General features: G+C 41.1%; 1 protein-coding gene across 1 annotated transcript in view; it reads left to right on the top strand.

The window, feature by feature from the left end:
- Positions 1 to 15,231, top strand: part of KAT6A (lysine acetyltransferase 6A) — a gene marked incomplete in the record, with an annotated part of 2,696,607 nt that extends 2,681,376 nt beyond the window's left edge. The window contains 1 exon segment of the mRNA XM_044082986.1: positions 10,212 to 15,231. Coding sequence (XP_043938921.1) covers positions 10,212 to 12,799 — 2,588 coding nt within the window.
- Positions 15,232 to 19,481: the final 4,250 nt, after the last annotated feature.

The raw sequence follows: 19,481 nt of genomic DNA, 5'->3' as shown, positions 1-19,481 counted from the left end.
TGCTGAAGATCAAAGGATTAAGTTTGTAGCTAAGACTATGAGCAAATTTTATTCCTGGGTTTAGCAATGCTACAAATAAAAATGAGATCAGCTAGATTGCAGTTCTTTAACAATGTGATGTGATCAGCTGTATGGATAAGGCGGAGGTGTGTCCATATTCATTAAGGATATCCACACCTCCAGGCTAGTTGCTCAGCATAATGCATCCAAGTGCAACTAACTCTGGGGCAAAACTGCAGTCCAAATTGTAGCTTGCTACAGATCCCCCACCATGCCCCAGGATTCCCACTCCTCTTTTCTTGATGTACTGGAAAATATTAGGGATCAACCAAACATCCTAATAATGGGCGACTTCAACTACCCCACCATTAACTGGGAAAACTACTCGTGTACCAACTCCTTAGCGCAGCGCTTTCTGGAATTCATAAACTCCAATGCCCTCGATCAATGCCCTCGATCAACTTATCCACACCCCCACCAGGGGCAACAATATCCTAGACCCCACCAGGGGCAACAATATCCTAGACCCCTAGTCATTACCAGCATGAGTGACTGGTGTTCCACACCTGAAGCCAACTCCTCATTGGTCCAATCCGACCATAAGCTTAACACCCTTGATATCCACATCCCGCCCCCACTCCCCATTAAGGAAACCAAAGTAACAAATTTCTCCAAAGTCAACTTCATGCTTCTTAAGACAGAATTGGTGAACTTCATGACACCCATGCAGATGGACAATACAGTTACAACTGCTGAATCCTACACAAATGCACTCTATAAGCACTTACACGAGTGCATGGATCGTGCTATCCCAAACAGAACCAAGACGCTATCCTCCAAAAAAAGGAAGCCAATCTGGTGGTCCCCTGCCATAAACAAACTGTAAAACAGAAGGAAGAAACTGTTGCAAAAGAGAGTAAAATCCGATGAGTGGAGAAGCTTCCCTGGTCAGCCTCAATAAGAAACTGAGATCCCTTATAAGATCCTCCAAAGCTAGCTACAAAAACGAAATTGCCACTAAATCCAAGGACAGCCACAAAGCATTCTATAGCTATGTCAAGAATCTAGATGGCATCACCCAGATCTGCTCTGAGTTACAGCACAAAGGCACAAAAATTACAGAACCAACTGATATTGCCAACTTCCTGGCAGATCGGTTCAGTGCTAACTTTACCCCCCTCTCACCCCCTAAAGGGCCCATATCTATACAGGAAGAATGCAGAATCCCTGTAATCACAACTACGCAGGTAAAAGCTGCACACTCTAAAGCCAAAAACACAGCATCCATGGGACCGGACAACATCCCAGGCTGCGTTTTACACATACTTCAGAACTAACTGGCTCCCCACTTAAGCACCATGTTCAATAATAGCCTTGCATCAGGCTTTGTGCCCACTGAGTGGCGCACAGCAACAGTTATCCCACTCCACAAAGGGGGAGCCACCACTGATCCCGGGAACTATCGACCTATTAGCCTGACAAGCCTGGTCTGCAAGGCCATGGAACGTATCATCATGGAACTCATAAACAAAGACATTGGTAACCTCCAACCTCTGGATCCCACCGAGTTCGGGTTTGTGAAAGGCAGATCATGCCTCCTGAATCTGATTGACTACTTTGAGGCAGTCACCAAAGCCGTGGATGAGGGTAAGGTGGTTCACACAGCCTATCTTGACATCGCCAAGGCTTTCGACACCATCCCCCATTCTGGAATTATAGCTAAACTAGGTATAAATCCCTACGTCACAAGATGGGTTGCCAACTGGCTCACTGACAGAACCTACACTGTAAAAGTTGCAGACTCCAAATCTTACCTCAAAGCAGTGACAAGTGGAGTACCACAGGATTCCGTCCTGGGACCTCTCCTGTTGGGTATTTACTTCACTGAAGTACAGGCTAACACAGAAGGCCTCTGGCTAACAAAGTTCGCAGATGACTGCAACCTAGGAGCCATAGTCAAGTCCCCAAATGATGTGGACATCCTACAGAAGGGCCTCACTGAGACAGATGCCTGGTGTCAGAGCCATGGCCTTAAGCTCAATGCCAAAAAGTGCAGTGTCATCCCCTTTGGTAAAAACTCTGTACCCATGAGCTACCACATAGGCAGCAATCTACTTAACACCGAATGCATGATGAGACCTTGGGACCCAGGTGGACAGTAGTCTCTCCTTTGATAGTCACATTGCCACAGTAGTCGGGAAGTCCTTCTACGTGGCACACCTCATAATAAAAGGGTTCTCATCCGTGAAAAAGAGGTCATTGTTCCCCTCTACTCATCACTCATTTAACCCATTATAGAGTACAACACCCCTTTTGGAATGTACCTCACAAGACATCTGCAGCAGCTGGAAAGGCCACAGAAGTACCTCATAAAGAGGATTACTGGCCTCAAACAAATGCCCTACACTGACCGCCTCAAAAAACTCCAGCTTTACTCAGTAGCATATCGCCTACTCCGAGGTGATCTCTGCCTAACGTATAAAGCTATGTCAAACCCAGAGCTGTTGGACATGCTACACCTAAAGAAATCCCAATCCCTCTGAGCTACATGCTCTAGGTACCTAAACCTTGTCACCACAATAAACAGGACACACTGGAGGGATAGATTCCTGTCCCAGAGACTTCCTATACTCTGGAACAAGCTACCCATCTATGTCAAGCAAAGTTCTTCATTAGCACTCAAGAAAAATCTTGATGAGTGGATGGGAAATGGGAAATACACCCCGGGGATCATGTCTGTGTCTCTGCTGGACAGTGGCACAGGAAAGTAACTTTCTTGGGTGGGGTAAGCTATGGAACCTTTCTGGCTAGCCTTACGTAGGCCCTTGGGCCAATAGCCTAGTACCTACCTATGAACCCATAATGTTTTTAGAATGTTTGTGTCACTTCTGAAGACTTCTTTAGTTTAAAGGATGAAAGCACTAAAATTGTTGGTCATTTTGTGGTTCATGTTTGGAGTTTTTTTTTTTTTTTTGTCTTTAATTATGCTTTATGGTTCTTAACAAGACAAGTGTTTTCTTTGGAATTCTTGAGTGTCAAAATTTAGAATTTTGACCCTTGAGGCCCTTCTCCCCTTACTGGCCCAAAAGGTGTTGATCATCACTCTTGCTGTAAAGGATGACTACCTCCATGTACCCCTTCTCAGAGATCATAAGTGTTCCCTCTGTTTTGAAATAGAGATTTTCCATTTGCAGTGTATTTTCTTGCTCTTTGTGAATGCTGTGGGTGTAGTAGCTGAAACAAAGTTTGTGGTGCCAGTGGTAACCCACTGCAGGACTAAGGGTATTCACATGTATCCATGTCTGGGTATGTGCCTGATTCAGGTTCAGTCGCAGGAGGAGCTATACAGAAGGCTTTGATACACTCTGTAATACTTTCATAGCCTGGGCTTCTCTCTAGTGGTCCTGTAAGTTTAAAGCTGCTGCTGCTGCTGTGAAACAGGCTGATGGCCAAAATTCAACAGATGAACAGTCTGTGACTGTGGTTCCAGTACTAAAAAAAAATATTATACAAATTATTCTATAGCTTGTAGGCACACAGCTGTTCACTCTTTATTTTTGATGTTATTTCAGACTAAAACCTTAAACTTTTGCTGAGTTTGCGCTTTTCTCATTTAACTGTTTCCTTGATCTGACATCTCCGAACCTGTCCATATATTCTGTCGTCCTCATACCCATTTTTTCTTTTTGTCACATCTTTACAAGGAAGGGGGTGGTGTAGCTTACAAACTGTTTTCGCCTTGTATGTTGCTCCTGGTTTACAGATACATGCCTTAGTTATTTTACCAAAGAAATGTCAACCATTACAAGATCCTTATAAAAAATTCTGGAATCCTCTTTTTCTTGTCATCTGTAGGATGTAGTACAAATATTGACCTGTTGTCTTTTGGTAGCTAGGCTAAGTATAGGCTAAGCCACATACTGATGCTGTTTGAGGACTTTATTAAAGCCTTCATGTCTGTCTTGTTTGTTCATTGTTTCTAAATATGGCCTCCAGGAGAATACTTTTAGCTGGCTGTCCAGTAACCTGACTGCCGTTATGCTTAGGGTGATGTTGATTGTACAACTTTTCCCCCTGTTAAGTCAGTGTTGAGTTCCTCAGTAGTCGCATCTTAGCCATTTTTCATTTCCAGCCTTCATCTCTCTCATTCTGAACAGTGCTTACATCAGTGTTTTCCTCTGCACAAATGACTCACTAGTCATCCAACACCCTTTTGTTTTACTAATCTGAGCTCTGGCTGTAATAGCACATTTACATGACTTATTTTTGCTTAAAATCCAAGCCCACAGCGTGCTGTTTTTTCCTACAACAAATCTTAAGCAAATCCCCATTTTGTAAGTTTCCTTTCTACCTTGTGGTACAAGCTGAAACATTTGACAATTTAAAATGTGTGTAAGCCTATACCATGTCCTCTCTCTCTCTCTCTCTCATGCTGTATAGACACCTTGTGTGATTAATCTTTCTGCCGGGGACAGCTCTGCCTCTCTCTAATCCTTCAGTACTTGAAAGTATAAATTAGATAAATGGAATTCATTCCGTTGAGGTTTCCTTTTTGTATGTGACTTATCCACTCTAAAGATTCTTCTGAGCAGTGTGCAGACACATTTGCCTTTGTCCTGCCCCAAAAACATCACTTCAGATGGTCACAGAAATACCCATCCTTCTATGCTCAGACTAATTTACCTTCTTAGTTTTCAGGTTTCTTAAGTCATTGCCCCAGAGCTGATGCATAGTTCGTGGCTAAGATAGTGACAGCTAACTAAAGCTTCACAGCTGTTTGAGGCAGTGTTTATTTATGCCCTTTAACACTTTTGATTTGCCATTCATTGGAATCCTGATTGAATTCTGCATCTTGACTTTTTCACTCATTTTTGTTTTGTTTTACTTCATCGTTTAGATGTCTGGTCACTGTAACTTGTTGGCGATTCTGACTGCTCAGTAAATCTTGTCAAGCTCCAGAAGAAATTCTAGCATCATTTTACCAGAATTTGTCTTGCTTTGTGCTCAGAATCCTTATGATTTTACAAGATTGTGCTTCATCAGCTCTAAGTTAGGGGTTGGATTGTTTCCTAGCTGTTGTCTGATTTCTTTTTGGTTTACTGCTTTATAACTGTGAAAGTTTTGCACCGTATGTCTTCATGTTCAGTTTTTGTGGTGCATTCTCGACTTTTCAGCACTTGAGTCTGACTGTAGCTAATGAGTGTGATGTAAGTTTGTTGACAGTATGCTTACCTGAACAAAGGTACCTGGCATTTTATGGTACCCTCAGGATTGTCATCTGTCTCTGTAAAGCTTCTTTATCTGTTTGATCACTTGTCCTCAGTTCTTGGACCATTTTGTCCTCAGTGTCAAGTTCTTGAGATAGCGGATATTGACCACTTCTGATTGTGATCCTTCTCTGAAGCCTTCACTTTAAGGTAGTACAGATAGTACCCTTGACTTACCTGTGTTCCTCTGAATTTCTGCCATTTGCATCGTGTGCCATATTTTATGGTCTGTTATGCTTCAGTGGATTTTTTTTCTTGTGCATTTTGAACCTTTACTGTATTTCATCAGATTTGCACATTCATGGTCCAGAACACCCATCTGAGCCATTCAGCAAAGCTTATTTAAGATGTTTGTTGAAGCCCATTAACTCACTAGTACCTGAAAGTGACTGTTTTTGAATGTTTGAATGGTGTTTGGGCATTGTGTGAAAGCAACTAATCTTAAAAATCAAGACAGAGAGTTAAATGATTGTATATTTTTTATAATCAAGAGATATACGTGCATAAGAAATTACTGTGTCCACAGTTTATTTTCACTTGATCACAGTAAGACACTGATATTATAGGTTCATAGATAGGCACTAGGCTGTTGGCCCTAGTGCCTATATAAGCCTAGCCAAACGGTACCCTGGCTTTTGCCACCCAAGAAAATTATTTTCCTGTGCCCCTGTCAAGCAGAGACACAGAAGTGATCCCCAGGGTGAATTTCCCATCTCCCATCCAGTCATCAGGATTTTTCTTGAAGAGTGCTAATGAAGAGCTTTGTTTGCTATAGATAGGTAGTTTGTTCCAGAGTATGGGAAGTCTCTGGGACAGGAGTCTATCCCTCCAACATGTTCTGTTTATTGTGGTGACAAGGTTTAGGTCCCTAGAAGCGTGTAGCTCTGAGGGATTGGGATTTCTTTAAGTGGAGCATGTCCAACAGCTCTGGGATTGACATAGCTTTGTATGTTAGGCAGAGATAGCCTCTGAGTAGACGATATGTGACAGAGTAAAACTGGAGTTTTTTGAGACTGTCTGTGTAGGGCATCTGTTTGAGGCCGGTAATCCTCTTTGTGAGGTATTTCTGCGACCTTTCTAGTTGTAGATGTCTTGTGAGATGCATACCAAAAGGGGCATTGTACTCTATAATGGGTCTGAGTGATGAGTAGAGGGGAACAATTACCTCTTTTTTCCTGGATGAGAAACCTTTTGTGATGAGGTGTGCCACGTAGAAGGATTTCCTGACTACTGTGGCGTTGTGATGATCAAGAGAGAGACAACTGTCCACCTGTGTCCCAAGGTCTCTTATCACACTTCCGGTGTTAGACTATCGCCTATGTGGTAGTTCATGGGTACAGAGTTTTTACCAAAAGGGATGACAATGCACTTTTTGGCATTGAGCTTGAAGCCTTGGCTCATTTAGAAAGTAGTTATTGTTGGGTCCCGAGGTCAGAGACGGTCTGTGAGTAGGAGTGACCACAAATGTTTTTTCTATCTTGCTTTGTGTGTGCACGTATGTGTTGGGGTCTGTGGAGAAAAAATACTTTTAAGTTTTAGTAGGCTGTTTGTGTGACACCTTTATTCTGAGAGTTATCCCATTAGAATGGGTAGTTTACTGGGACATTCTGTGTGAGGTAGGGGGATGAAACAAACTTTTGCTATTTTATGAACAGAAAAGAAAATATAAGGACATAACTTTTTTTTTTCCATCTTCCAGTATAGTTACTTTGTCATCACATTACTGCAGATGCTATGGTCTGTTCCCAAGAAACATGCAAATTTTTTTCCTTCTTGTGGGACAGTGACACACAAAAATCTTACAGGCATTATGCTGCTTTTAAGTTAGAACTAAAACCATTATATTTGTTCCAGAAAGTGATTTTTTTTAAACATTTAAAATGTTCACACATGCAGAAAAAAAATGTAAAGAAAAAGACACTTGGAACTTCAAGGTGTAGCAATTCTGTTTTTTTTTTTCTAAAAGCATATTGCTTAAGTATACTTTATAATTAACTGTACAAATATTTCTCCCAAAAAAGTATTGTTAAAACGGTCAAGAAGATTCAAAAGCAAATTGTGTTTTGGTTGGAGGGTGGTGTGCATTAAAAACCCTGAACATACACACACAAGTGCACCCCCCCCCCCCCACACACACACACATATATATATATATATATATATATATATATATATATATATATAGATATAGATATATATATATATATATATATATATATATATATAGATAGATATGTCAGTTAGAGTTTTCAGAAACTCAATTCATATAGGCGAGTCGATATGATCGAATTTCTGAAAACTCGAACATTTCAACAAACTTATCTTTTTTATGGTTTTGCAAGGTGGCAAGCACCCCTGCACACCTCTTCCTAATTATATATACCATCTCCGAGATCGCACTACATTGAGGATTGAGGGAAAATGTAAATTTTCACTGTACTGCGATCTCCATTCAAAAGCTTTGGGTTTTCAGAAATTCTATCATATTGTCTCACCGATATGCTTTTAGAGTTTCTGAAAACTCCAACTGATGGGGATCCTTATAGATATATATAAATATATATATATCTATACACGCTGCAGTGGTACTACATTAGAAATAAACATAATGTGTATTTCTCTGTAAAATACAATGATGTCACAAGCAAAAATGTTTAATAATGGACCAGGGCCGACTATTGTAGCCATCTTCTGCTTGAGTTGCATGCAACGTTTTTATAGGGAGGAATGACATCCTTGGGTGATGTGCGCATCTTTGTGGATCTGTATGTATAATACTGTGAACGTTTTAACTATTAACTGTAGCATTTTTATTGCTTCTAGCACAAAGGCATGCAGAGCAATTTCACTGTTGCAAATGTTGAAAATAGTACATGCCAAACTACATTAGGGGTAGGTTTTTGACTTTTTTCCCCCCTAATGAAAGAGGATGTAGCACATCCAGAATAAGTATGTTTGAGCTGGTGTTACACCAGAAGTAAACATATTCTCCAAAGTAGCAAACTTTCCTTTCACTGGAAGGATGGCAATACCCTTGCAAAATAGCTGAATCTGTTTGTGTTGAGCTGCAGTTCAGTTTATAAAGTATGGTGTTAGGTAAGTGCCTTGCTATAATCTCTTGAAAATTTTACTAAGCATTGCCAGACTGGGATTGGAGTATGGCCTGTTAAATGTAGGCACTTAATTGAGCAGCATGTTCAGAGCTATTTCAGTTTGATAGCCTGACCTTCTTATATTGTATTATTTATTTTGGAGCTTGGTGTATGACTTTTCCTTATTTGCAGAATATAGCAGATGTCCAGTAGTGAAGTGGTATTATATTGAAGTAAAAGTCTTGCATATTTTTTCCATAATAGTTTCCCTTTCTTTCACTGGATTTCAGCCCCACCCCGTTTAGACTTTGTATACAGGTTTTTTTATGAAGAGTTTAGTGCATTTATTTATACCTTTGGTTACTAAGTGCATTCTGTAGGTGAGTGTCTGCTTTATTTTTCTAGATTTACTGGAAAATTTTTAATGTTTTCAGATATGGTCCTGCATTGGTGTGTAGCCATTAGACTGGTGTGTTTTGTCTTTCAGCTTACAACAAATACATGTGGTGCTATTTCTGTCTAGCAGACTCAACAAATATCAGAGTACTTTGATTAATGTTTGTCATTTGAGCCAACTTATTTCTCAGGAAAAAAAATCATTGATTTAAACATTGTTCTTCAGGTATAGACAGACATCCATAAGAACTTCTTCTGTATGTTGTTTCTTAGCTTGGGTTCCCTATTGAAATGTTGAGTCTCCACACCAATCCCAGGGCCCAGAATGCCAAAAAAAGACTGAAAACACAGGGAATAGCAAATGTCAAACACTGCTTTTCTCCCTTTTATTTATTTATTTATTTATATTTACCACCTCCATAATCAATACACTTTAGAAAAAACAAAATATTTTGAGGAACAGTAGTCATGGTCGTAGAGTATGCAAGTCTGCTTTTATGGTCATTTTGTCTTAACATTCTGGGACTCTGTAACAAGTTGTGGCATTTCAAACTGTTACCTTTTGCTTGTATTGCGTTTTATATTTGTCCAAATATCTGAGAATCTTGTCCTGATAATTTACAAAAAAATGAAAGTTTTATAAAGATTCAGTGACTTTTGCAGGTAGAGTCAAGTTGCAGTGCAAATGGCCATTAGAAACTGACAGCTGCAGCATTTGTTAAACATTCAGTGTAATTAAAGATACAGGTGTAGTCTTCTCTCTGCTTTATAAAATCGGTCAGTACATATGTTTTAGGCTTGCAGTCACAACAGTAGCATATATTTATGTATTTTCATATAAAAATGTATTTCATTCTTTTTTACATGCAACATAAAATGATCCTTTTTAGGTAAAATTTAAGATGCAGCTGCTTTACCTTTGAAGTTTGGAACTGAGTCCAAGGCTGTTTTATAGGTAACTCCTGCACCAAGTTCCCTGAAAATTTTAGAATTTCCAGACATTTTTAAGTTATGGTCAATTTTAAACGGGGGCAAAAAATTGCCAGAGACTATTAAGTGGCCAGTAGTAAGGGGTTTAAGGGTCCAAATTTATTTTCAGCACATTCTCACCACGCACTTAACATGTTTTCCGTGCTTTTCTGAGAAGAATGCCAAGTGAATTATTGTTTTTGTTGCTTTGTGTGAAATCTGCTTTTATTGTTGCACCACCCCATTCATAGTGATTGATGTAATTTGTCCAAATTCCTACCCTTTTCCAACCAGGGAGGTTATAGTTATAAAAATATCTAATCTTAGTTGTCTTAAAAAAGGGCAGGTTACTGAAGTTTGTGAAATGGTGAATGTCTCTTGTTGTTTCTTTTTTCCTTAAATCTTACTCTTTTTTGTTAATTTGTTTGCATTTCATAGTAGCCTGCTTTTCCTTCTATTAATACATGTATTGTTTTCTTATTCAAAGGTACTCCCATTCTTAAACCTGTGTGTTCTTTGGGGAAGCCTGAAGGAAAGAATGCTTTATGTTCACCAGACACTTCCACACCATTAAAAAAGAAGAAGGGGTGGCCCAAGGGTAAAAGTCGCAAACCAATCCACTGGAAGAAAAGGCCCGGTCGAAAACCAGGTTTCAAACTTAATCAGGAAACGATACCATTGCCGGCTACAGAGACAAGAGTTAATCAACCAGTGTCGCTTGGTAGACCAGGACGGAAACCAAAAATCCAAACCAATGTAGTTCGGGTTGAGGAAAAATACCTTCCATCTGAGGAAAAGAAAGAGGAGAATGTAAATTTGGATGCAGAAGAGGAAGAAGAAAGTGAGTCAGCTACTTGTAAAGATAGGGCAGTTTCACCAGCAAATGCCAGTCCAATAGCAGATGTGAAAGAGGCTGATGCGGAAGAGGTTGAAGAGAAGCCAAGATTAACAGAAGACTCTAGGCAAACAGATGAAGAACAGGAAGACCTTGATGAACAAGATCACGAGGAAGAGGAAGAAGCCGTAGTATCTATAGTAACAAATCAGAATGAGGATCATGATGCAGATGATGAAGATGATGGTCATCCTGAGTCAGCAGAGAAAAAAGAAGAAGCCATTGTTATGGAAGGAGTGAAGGAAGAACCAGGTATTCAGGAGTCTTTTTTAGGGACAGTCACACCAGATGACAAAGAAGATGAAAAGGGGAAAATTATGACAGACCCAGAATCTGAGGAAGAGCAAGCTTCGAATGAAATATCAATGGACTCTGATCATGTCCATGGTTTTGATGAGGATCATTTAGACGATGAAAACACTAAAGAGAGATTAATGCAAGACTTCAAGGAGGAGGAAGAGTCTGTGAATCATGAATTAGATTTGGAAACTGTTCAGGCTGTTCAGTCCCTAACTCAAGAGGAAAGCAGTGAGCAAGATGGAAGCTATCAAGACCGTGAAGAAACCCTGGCAGCTTGTCAGACTCTGCAGAGCTATAACCAAGCTGAGGAGGACCCCCAACTGTCTTTGGTCGAGGATTGTCATGGCTCTGAACACAACAGCCCAGTTTCTTCTGTTCATTCTCATCCCAGTCAGTCTGTTCGCTCAGTCAGTAGCCCGAACATTCCCGCACTTGACAACAGTTACACACAAATTAGTCCTGAACATGGATCCCTTTCCGCACCCTCTATGCAGAACATGGAGACAAGTCCCATGATGGATGTGCCTTCTGTTTCGGACCATTCTCAGCAGGTAGTGGATAGTGGATTTAGTGACTTGGGCAGTATTGAGAGCACTACGGAGAACTATGAAAACCCCAGCAGTTATGATTCTACCATGGGAGGCAGCATTTGTGGGAACAGCTCTTCACAAAGCAGCTGCTCATACAATGCATTGTCTTCCTCCAGTAGTCTCACACAGAACAGTTGTGTTGTTACTCAGCAGATGGCCAATGTAAGTAACAGTTGTAGTATGATGCAACAGAACAGTGTCCAGACTCCATCCAACTGCAGTATCAAATCCCCCCAAAGCTGTGCAGTTGAAAGGCCTCCTAGTAACAGTCAACAGCAGCAGCCACAACCACAGCCACAGTCACAAACACAGCAAACCACAGCTCCTCCCCCTGCACAGCAGCAACAGCAGCAGCAACAGCAGCAGCAACAGCAACCACAGCAGGTTTCTTTGTCACATTGCAGTATGAGCAATAGCTTCACTGCAGCCCCAATGATCATGGAAATTCCTGAGAATGGCAGTGCAGGTAACATCAGCATCTATGAAAGGATGGGTCCAGGGGAATTTGGCGCTGGCAGCTACCCCCAACCATCAGCCACATTTAGTTTGGCTAAACTTCAGCAGCTTACAAACACCATTATGGAACCTCATCCCATGTCGTATAGCCACTCTCCTGCTGTTACTTCCTATGCAACCAGTGTTCCACTCTCCAATGCAGGTCTTGCTCAGTTGGCTTCATCTACTCATCCACATCAAGCACAAGCCACTATGACCCCTCCACCAAGCTTGGCATCTACAACTATGAATTTAACTACACCCCTCCTGCAGTGCAACATGCAGACTACAAACATTGGTATTCCTCATACCCAGAGACTGCAGGGACAGATGCCAGTTAGGGGTCATATTTCTATCCGCTCAAAATCTGCACCTTTGCCTGCTGCAGCCACTCACCAGCAACAAATATATGGCCGCAGCACACCAGCAGTAGCCATGCAAGCGGGTCCTCGGGCCCTGGTTCAGAGGAGTATGAATATGGGAGTCAATATGATGTCTACTGCACCCTACAATGTTACACCCATGAACATGAACACTTTGAATGCCATGAATAGTTACAGGATGACACAGCCCATGATGAACAGCAGTTATCACAGCAACCCAGCTTACATGAACCAGACCGCACAGTATCCTATGCAGATGCAGATGGGAATGGTGGGGGGTCAGCCCTATAGCCAGCAGCCTATGCAGCCCACCCCTCACGGAAATATGATGTACACTGGCCCTTCCCATCACAGTTATATGAGTGCTGGTGTATCTAAGCAGTCTCTTAATGGACCTTACATGAGGAGATAGATGCATCCAGAAACAAATATAAATATATATATATAAATAGAGGATCTTTTTATACTGACACAAATGAGGCAGCAGTGAACCTTTTTCCAGTTCCAATGTTGCTGTAGACTTAGATGTTTAAGGAGACGGGCTCTGACTGTTTTATTTTTAAAAAGCCTTGTCTTTTTTCAGTTTTTTTCTTCACAGTCCTGAAACATTTTACAGCAAATCCATTTAAAGGTTTTAGGGAGAAGAAAGAAACCATGCACAAAATCTTTTAATAATAAAAAAGCCTTACTTTGAAAAAAGCAAAATTGTGTAAAAGTGAAATTGACTGCATTTTTATATTTTATAAATTAATTATTTTTTTCTTTTGTTTACTTCCCCATTCTGCATTCTCTTTTTGAGTGTTTTAATAGAAATAGGAAAATATTCATAACTCCCAGGGCAAACGAGTTCATTTTTAAACCCATTCTGTTGTATTTTAGGAGGCACTTACATGACATTTGACATGTGCAGTATGGTGATCTAATGATATTCTAGCAGTAGATGTGACTCCCTGTGCTGTGACTGTAAGCAAAAGCAGTACTTTTTTGTAGTCTAAGGCCTCACATTCTGGCATTTTGTTTTACTGGTCCCATTCTGGCATGCTCTGCAACTTTCCTAAAAAAATGCAACATTCTTTTTGGTTACATTATTTAAACATTACTTTGTAATTGAAAGCCATTGTACTTTATCTGCCTCAGATTTTACTTTCTTTTATCCTAATATTTATATGTAATGTAACTTTCAACTTGCTCATTTAGAGTTTATCAGTTTTCTGGTCAGAAATCAGTGCTTTCAGTTACGGGGGAGGTGGAGGCACTCCTGACATGCATTTATCTATTTTTTGTGGTGTGATATACCACTCCATGCTAACATTATACAAATGCTGGCTGTTACTTTGTGTAGGAGACTGTCTTCAAATAACTTGTTGCTTGCAGTTTTCATTTCCTTCACAAGGTGGAGCTGCACTTTTCATCACAGTATGTTAACAGTTTAATTTATTAGTCCATTCTCTGAGACTGCACTGTGTCAAGGGGGGAAGTCAAACCTTTTATCATATGGTTTAGAAAGCCATCAAAAATTGGTGGTGGGTTAGATTAAAGATTAACAGGAAAATCTGTATGCTTCCTTTCGGAATTTCATATTGCATAATTGAAAAAATCTAAATTTACCAAGCCTGGTTTCTGACCTGCCGGCATTTGAGGTTGGAATGTTGGAACCTTTAATTGTTACACTCATAGTGTTGTGGTTTGTATTTAATGTTCCATTTTGAGAAAGGGAGTCACTGGATGTCATTTTGTCCCATTGTTTTACTTGTTATGGCCTGCAAGCTTTTTAAGGATGACAAAAGAGTAACAGTCCTCTCCCTGTTTTGAATTTTATTAGTTGTGGTTTAAAATGAGCAAAGAGGAAGGGGATGGCAGTGGTGTTTCATTTGATTACCCCCACTCCCTTTCCCAGTCCCTCTGCTCATCTTGTGAAAACATCTTTGCATTTTTTTAGTGCAAAAATAGTCAAGTACGATAATACACCCAGTTAAAATTAATTGAAAAAGTATTCCAGTGTTCTAACCTTGAATGTAAAAAGCTGTTTTAATAAAAGGCCAGGAACACACTTAAAAATTAAACAAGGCATCTCAATATATGTGTATTTTTTTATTTTGTTGCGCTTGTTTTGGATTTTAATCAAGCGGCTTCCTCTCATGAAAACAGAGCAAACTCTGTATGACTGTAGACTATTGTAGAAATTTTTTTTCCTGTATTTTAAAACTGAAAAATTGTCCAACAATGATAATATTGGTACTTGTCATTTTTTCACTTATGTTTCAAAAACAAAAAGATGTATTTTTTGACAGGATAACTTGGGTAATCTAAAAAGAAAAAAAATCACTGTTTAGTGACTCTGATGCCTTTAAAAAAGCTTTTTTTTCCATTTCATTCCATCTTTAAGATTTTCTATCTTTGTTGTAGAATATTAAAAAAAAACTATTTTAAGAAAGAAAAGTTCTCTTTAAAATTCTTTAGTGTGTGTGACTAGAGCTCCTGATGCCTCTGAAAGCCGCATGTAAAAACTGAAGCTGAATTTATATATATATATATATATATATATATATATATATATATATGTATATATATATATATATATATATATATATATATATATATTTGTCTGTTTATATTTGCTTTCCCTGTTTTTTGTAATAACCTATTTGTACTATGTTCATGGTGAGTTGTAAGCTAAGCATAAGGGGTTGCTTTTGAAGCCCTAATACTTCTGTCAAACTCATGGGGGCTAGCTCCCTTTCTCTCCTTGTATGTAATATCACTTTTCCCCGTTTCTAGCAAGTACTTTCAAAGACCTCTGTACATTTTAACATAAAAAATAAATTATGTTGAGCCATTTTGAAAGCTTGTCTTGTGCCTCTAGACTTTGTTTCGCTGAAGTTTGATTTAGTGCTCCCCATGCAGAATTCTAACTGAGTGATAGCCTTACATGGTAGTACTGCTCTGCACTCCACAGGAGCAGGGCGAAGCCCTAGATTCTTGTCAGATAAGGACCTTTTGGCCCACACATTGTACCCAGTTTCATACTTGCGGAACTGTTTCCTTATTTTGTGCCATTCCTAACAGAGGGACTGCAGTTTCCCCCTCTGTGCTACTGGCCAACTGATGAGATCCAGTTTGTTCAGCAATGCTGTGTTAAAGCCTTCTTCAAAGAGCTCTCAGGCAGGGGCATCCAGTCTTTCAAGAGGCATTCTTATAGACATTTCCAAGTGCTTAAGTGCCAGTGTATTAGCAGGCATTCAGCCTGATACAGTCGGGGGGGAGGGGGTCAGCTGTCCCCCATCCATTGTTCATTTTCCACAGACTTCATTTTTTTCCCTTGCTTGAAAAGGTCGGCAGTCCGAGATATTTTGTGAACACTTTCAAAGAATATTGAAGATTTCCCATTTTATTTTGTATTCTTTTGTTTTTTTTTATACTTTGTCAAATCCAGCATGTACATGTTCACTGCCACTATACAGATGAGCATTTTCACAGTGGTATATTTTTGTTTTGGGGACTGTGGTGGTGGTGCTGTGGTAGCGTTGTCGCCTCACAGTTAGACGTTGCCCATTCGATTCTCAGAGCGTCTTCTGTGTGGTGACATGCGGGAATGGGCATTCCTTCGTTGAAGGTTGGGCGTTAGGCCCGGCAAGCCAGCGTGTAAAACTCTACTGCCAATTATTAGCGGACCGGAGTTCCGCTGTGACGACCCCTAACTGGGAAAAGCCGAAAGAGACAAATATTTTTGTTTTGGGGTTTCAAGTAGAGTTGCAAACTGAGCTGAGTCAACAATTCAATTTAACCACTATCAAAAGGTGGGAAAAGGTCCTAAAAGTATTTTATTTGTATGCTAGGTAGACTGCAATCAGTCTGTTTCATAGTAATGATCTGCAGTGTGTAAACATGCAGCAATAGCATTTTGTTCTCTTCACAGTTAAAAGACTGTTAAGCAAATATAACCTTTTCTGAAAGTTCAAGGTGTGTACTCCTACCTGTTTTCTTTTGTTTTCTTCAGAGAAGCCCAAGCAATCATTAATCAGGTTTTTAGCCCACTGCTATTTGGACAGAGGTGTTACCTTTGAAAGAGTGGTGGTCATGATCCTCCATTTTGTCATTTGCAAGTCCTGCTAGTGCATGCAATAGTTTCTTCTGGCAAGTTCTTTACTAGAGACTTTTTATTAAGAGTCTGTCTGGCCATCAGGGTATTGACACTGATTGCATATCCACCCAAGCTTTGTCAGCAGGTTAATTTTTATGTATCTGTCACTGTTTTTCATGAAGGGGCATGGCATAAAAGGACACCTGAGATTCAGAATCTGAAGTGTATTCCTAAACAGAAGCATTGCTATGCTGATAGGCTTACCTTCCTGCTATTCTATTGAAGAACAAAAAGTATTAAAAAAAAAAAAAAAAAAAAAAAAAAAAAAAAAAAAAACAGCTGTTCTGTCTACTGGCATACCAACCACGTGGCCAGATGAATGACTTGCCCCCCTCCTCCTGTTCCACCCATTCAGGTCTCATTTCTTTTTCCTGTCCCCAACCTTACTTTTCCCACATTTTATTTGCAAAAAATTGTCGCATACAGTTGTTAGATGTCCTTCAAGAATGCAACTGCAGTCATAACATATGGGTTGTCCTGCCTCAGGCAGCCCTCGATCGGCCGAATTCCAAAGTCTGGGTCCGGCGTCGGCTGGTCAGGCCTCCTCCCTGACGTCACTACGGCTGGAGTATAAAGGCATCGGCCGACGCCATCATCTTCAGTCTTTCTTGCCGCGCGGTGCCCGAAGCAGAAGCAGTTCGCAAGTGCTGGTCGGTCAGCTCCTGTGTTTTCAGTACAAGTCATCTAAAAGCTAAGTACCCCATTGGGGAACATTTTTTCTTGCCTCAGCCGATGTCAGAACAAATTTAGAAAGTTAATTGTTTGTCTTGTGGTAAACAAATACCTCATAAGGACTTCCATTCTTACTGTCTTCCTTGCCTGGGCCCAGACCACGACGTCTCGGCCTGTGCTTGCTTTAATAAGCGCACTCTCAGGTGCCGGGCAGAATTTGCTGAAGACTTTTTTGGCGAATCCTTCGCATATACCATGCCATCGGATCAACCAGCAGCTCAATCTTCCAAAAAACGGAAGGACCGGGACTGGCATCCTCGGCCCACGTCCTCTACCGATACTACTCCTAGACCCTCCGCTAGTGCTCCGGTCCCTGCGGAAGCGGTAATTCATCCGCTCCAGGCCGACGACACAGCGATAACTAGTCCTTCGGTCCCGGAGACCTCTCTGGTGCCGGTTGTTGATTTTCCTCTGGATACCGAAGTTCTTGATTTACCCAACACCATTCCGGTGGACAAGGTCACTCCTGCACGTGGGGCTGCTAGGCCTCCTGTATCTATGTCCATCAAGGCCTTTGCACGTGCTAAGGCCGCCAGCCAGGCCAAGGCCCATCCTAAACCTGCTGTCCAGGCCCCCTCTTCTGATAAACAGATTATGTCTCTTGCTGCAGACCTTATTTCCCTTATCAGGGGGTCTCAGCCTCACCCTGACAGGGGTTCTCAGCCTCCTGCAGAGAAAAGGCCTAGAACTGAGCAGGCTGAAAACCTCTCTTCAGATGAGGCCTCTGGGGATTCTGAGCATTCAGATATTCAAGAAGAATCCTTCCAGGCCTATGAGGACTCTGATGCTGAGGAATCTATTCCCTCTGCCTCTCCTCCAGAGGATTTCTGTTTTGGTGAAGTCCTGCACTCTATGAGGGAACATTTCCAATGGCAGGGTCAGGAATTCTCTGATTCCAGGAAAAGGCTCCGTACCTTCCTAAAGCTTCCCCAGCACAGACCTTTAGCTATCCCTCCTGTGATGGATGTTTTGGATGATGCTTTCTCCAATTCTAGTGCTAACCCTGACTCTCTCCCCCCCTGCTCCTGTCAAGCCAGACAGATATTACAGAGTCCCTGACACTCACAAACATCTCTTTAAGGCCCACACCGTGGATTTAGAAACTATTTCACAGGGTCCCAAGGGGGTGGCTACCTCCACTGCCAAGAATCCTTTGCCAGCGGATAGGGAAGCCAGGTCTTTGGAGAGATGGGGTAAAAAAGGTTTATACCTCTACCACCCTAGCCATGAGGTCCCTTAACTGCCTTTTTCATATGTTTCAGTACCAGGATTTTTTACTGGATGATTTGCACAAAAAGTTAGCCTCTCCTGAGCCTATTGACAGAAAGGCATTGCAGGATCACATAAATAACACTCAGCAGGTTAACAATCATTTTCTTCAGTGTGGTTATGATGCATTGGAAGCTTCATGTAGGGCAGCTATGACTGGGGCTGTGATACGTAGACATGCTTGGTTAAAAGATCAGCCTCTGCCAGACCACGTCAAAGTAAAGTTACTTGATGCACCTCTGGAAAAACAGAAGCTTTTTGGTGCTAATGCACAAGATGTGTTGAAGTCCATTGAGGAAAAAGCTAAGTCAGTACAGACAGTCAAGGATTTCCTCCAGGTTCAGCCACCCAGATTCAGTAGAAACTGGCCTTCAAAGAATTGGTCCTTCCCAGACTCGGACAAGTTTCAAAGGGGAAAGAACAGGCGTGGCCGAGGCCAATACCGAGGCTCCTACATGGGACGCCAATGGCAACATACAAATCAAAGAGGTGCTGCAGCCAGTCCAGCTGCACCACAAGGACAATTACAATGACTTGACTTTCATACCGCCTACAAGGGCTCAGAGAGAAGCACCCTTGGGCGGAAAATTATCCTTATTCTCAAAGAACTGGCATATCTTAACCAAGGACAGTTGGATTTTGGATTTAATAGACAAGGGTTACAGATTCCACTTCCAAACTTTACCTACAAGACAAGGCATGCCAAACCTGCCACACCATCAAAGGGCAGAGGCACTCATTCAAGTTTCAAAGCTGTTAAGTATAAAAGCGATAGAAAAGGTACCTCCCCAGGAACAAGGCCAGGGATTCTATTCAAGACTGTTCCTTGTTCCAAGAAAGGAAAACAAATGGAGGCCTATACTGGACTTGTCTACTCTAAATACCTTTCTCATTGTGCCAAAGTTCAAAATGCTGACGTTACAGCAACTCATTCCCATGCTGGGCAAGGGGT

The sequence above is a fragment of the Protopterus annectens genome, chromosome 9.part0, assembly GCF_019279795.1.
Source record: "Protopterus annectens isolate FY-2018-M chromosome 9.part0, PAN1.0, whole genome shotgun sequence".
Classification (NCBI taxonomy): Eukaryota; Metazoa; Chordata; order Ceratodontiformes; family Protopteridae; genus Protopterus; species Protopterus annectens.
The sequence above is the reverse complement of the archived record's forward strand: the minus strand, read 5'-3'. Positions and strand labels throughout refer to the sequence as shown.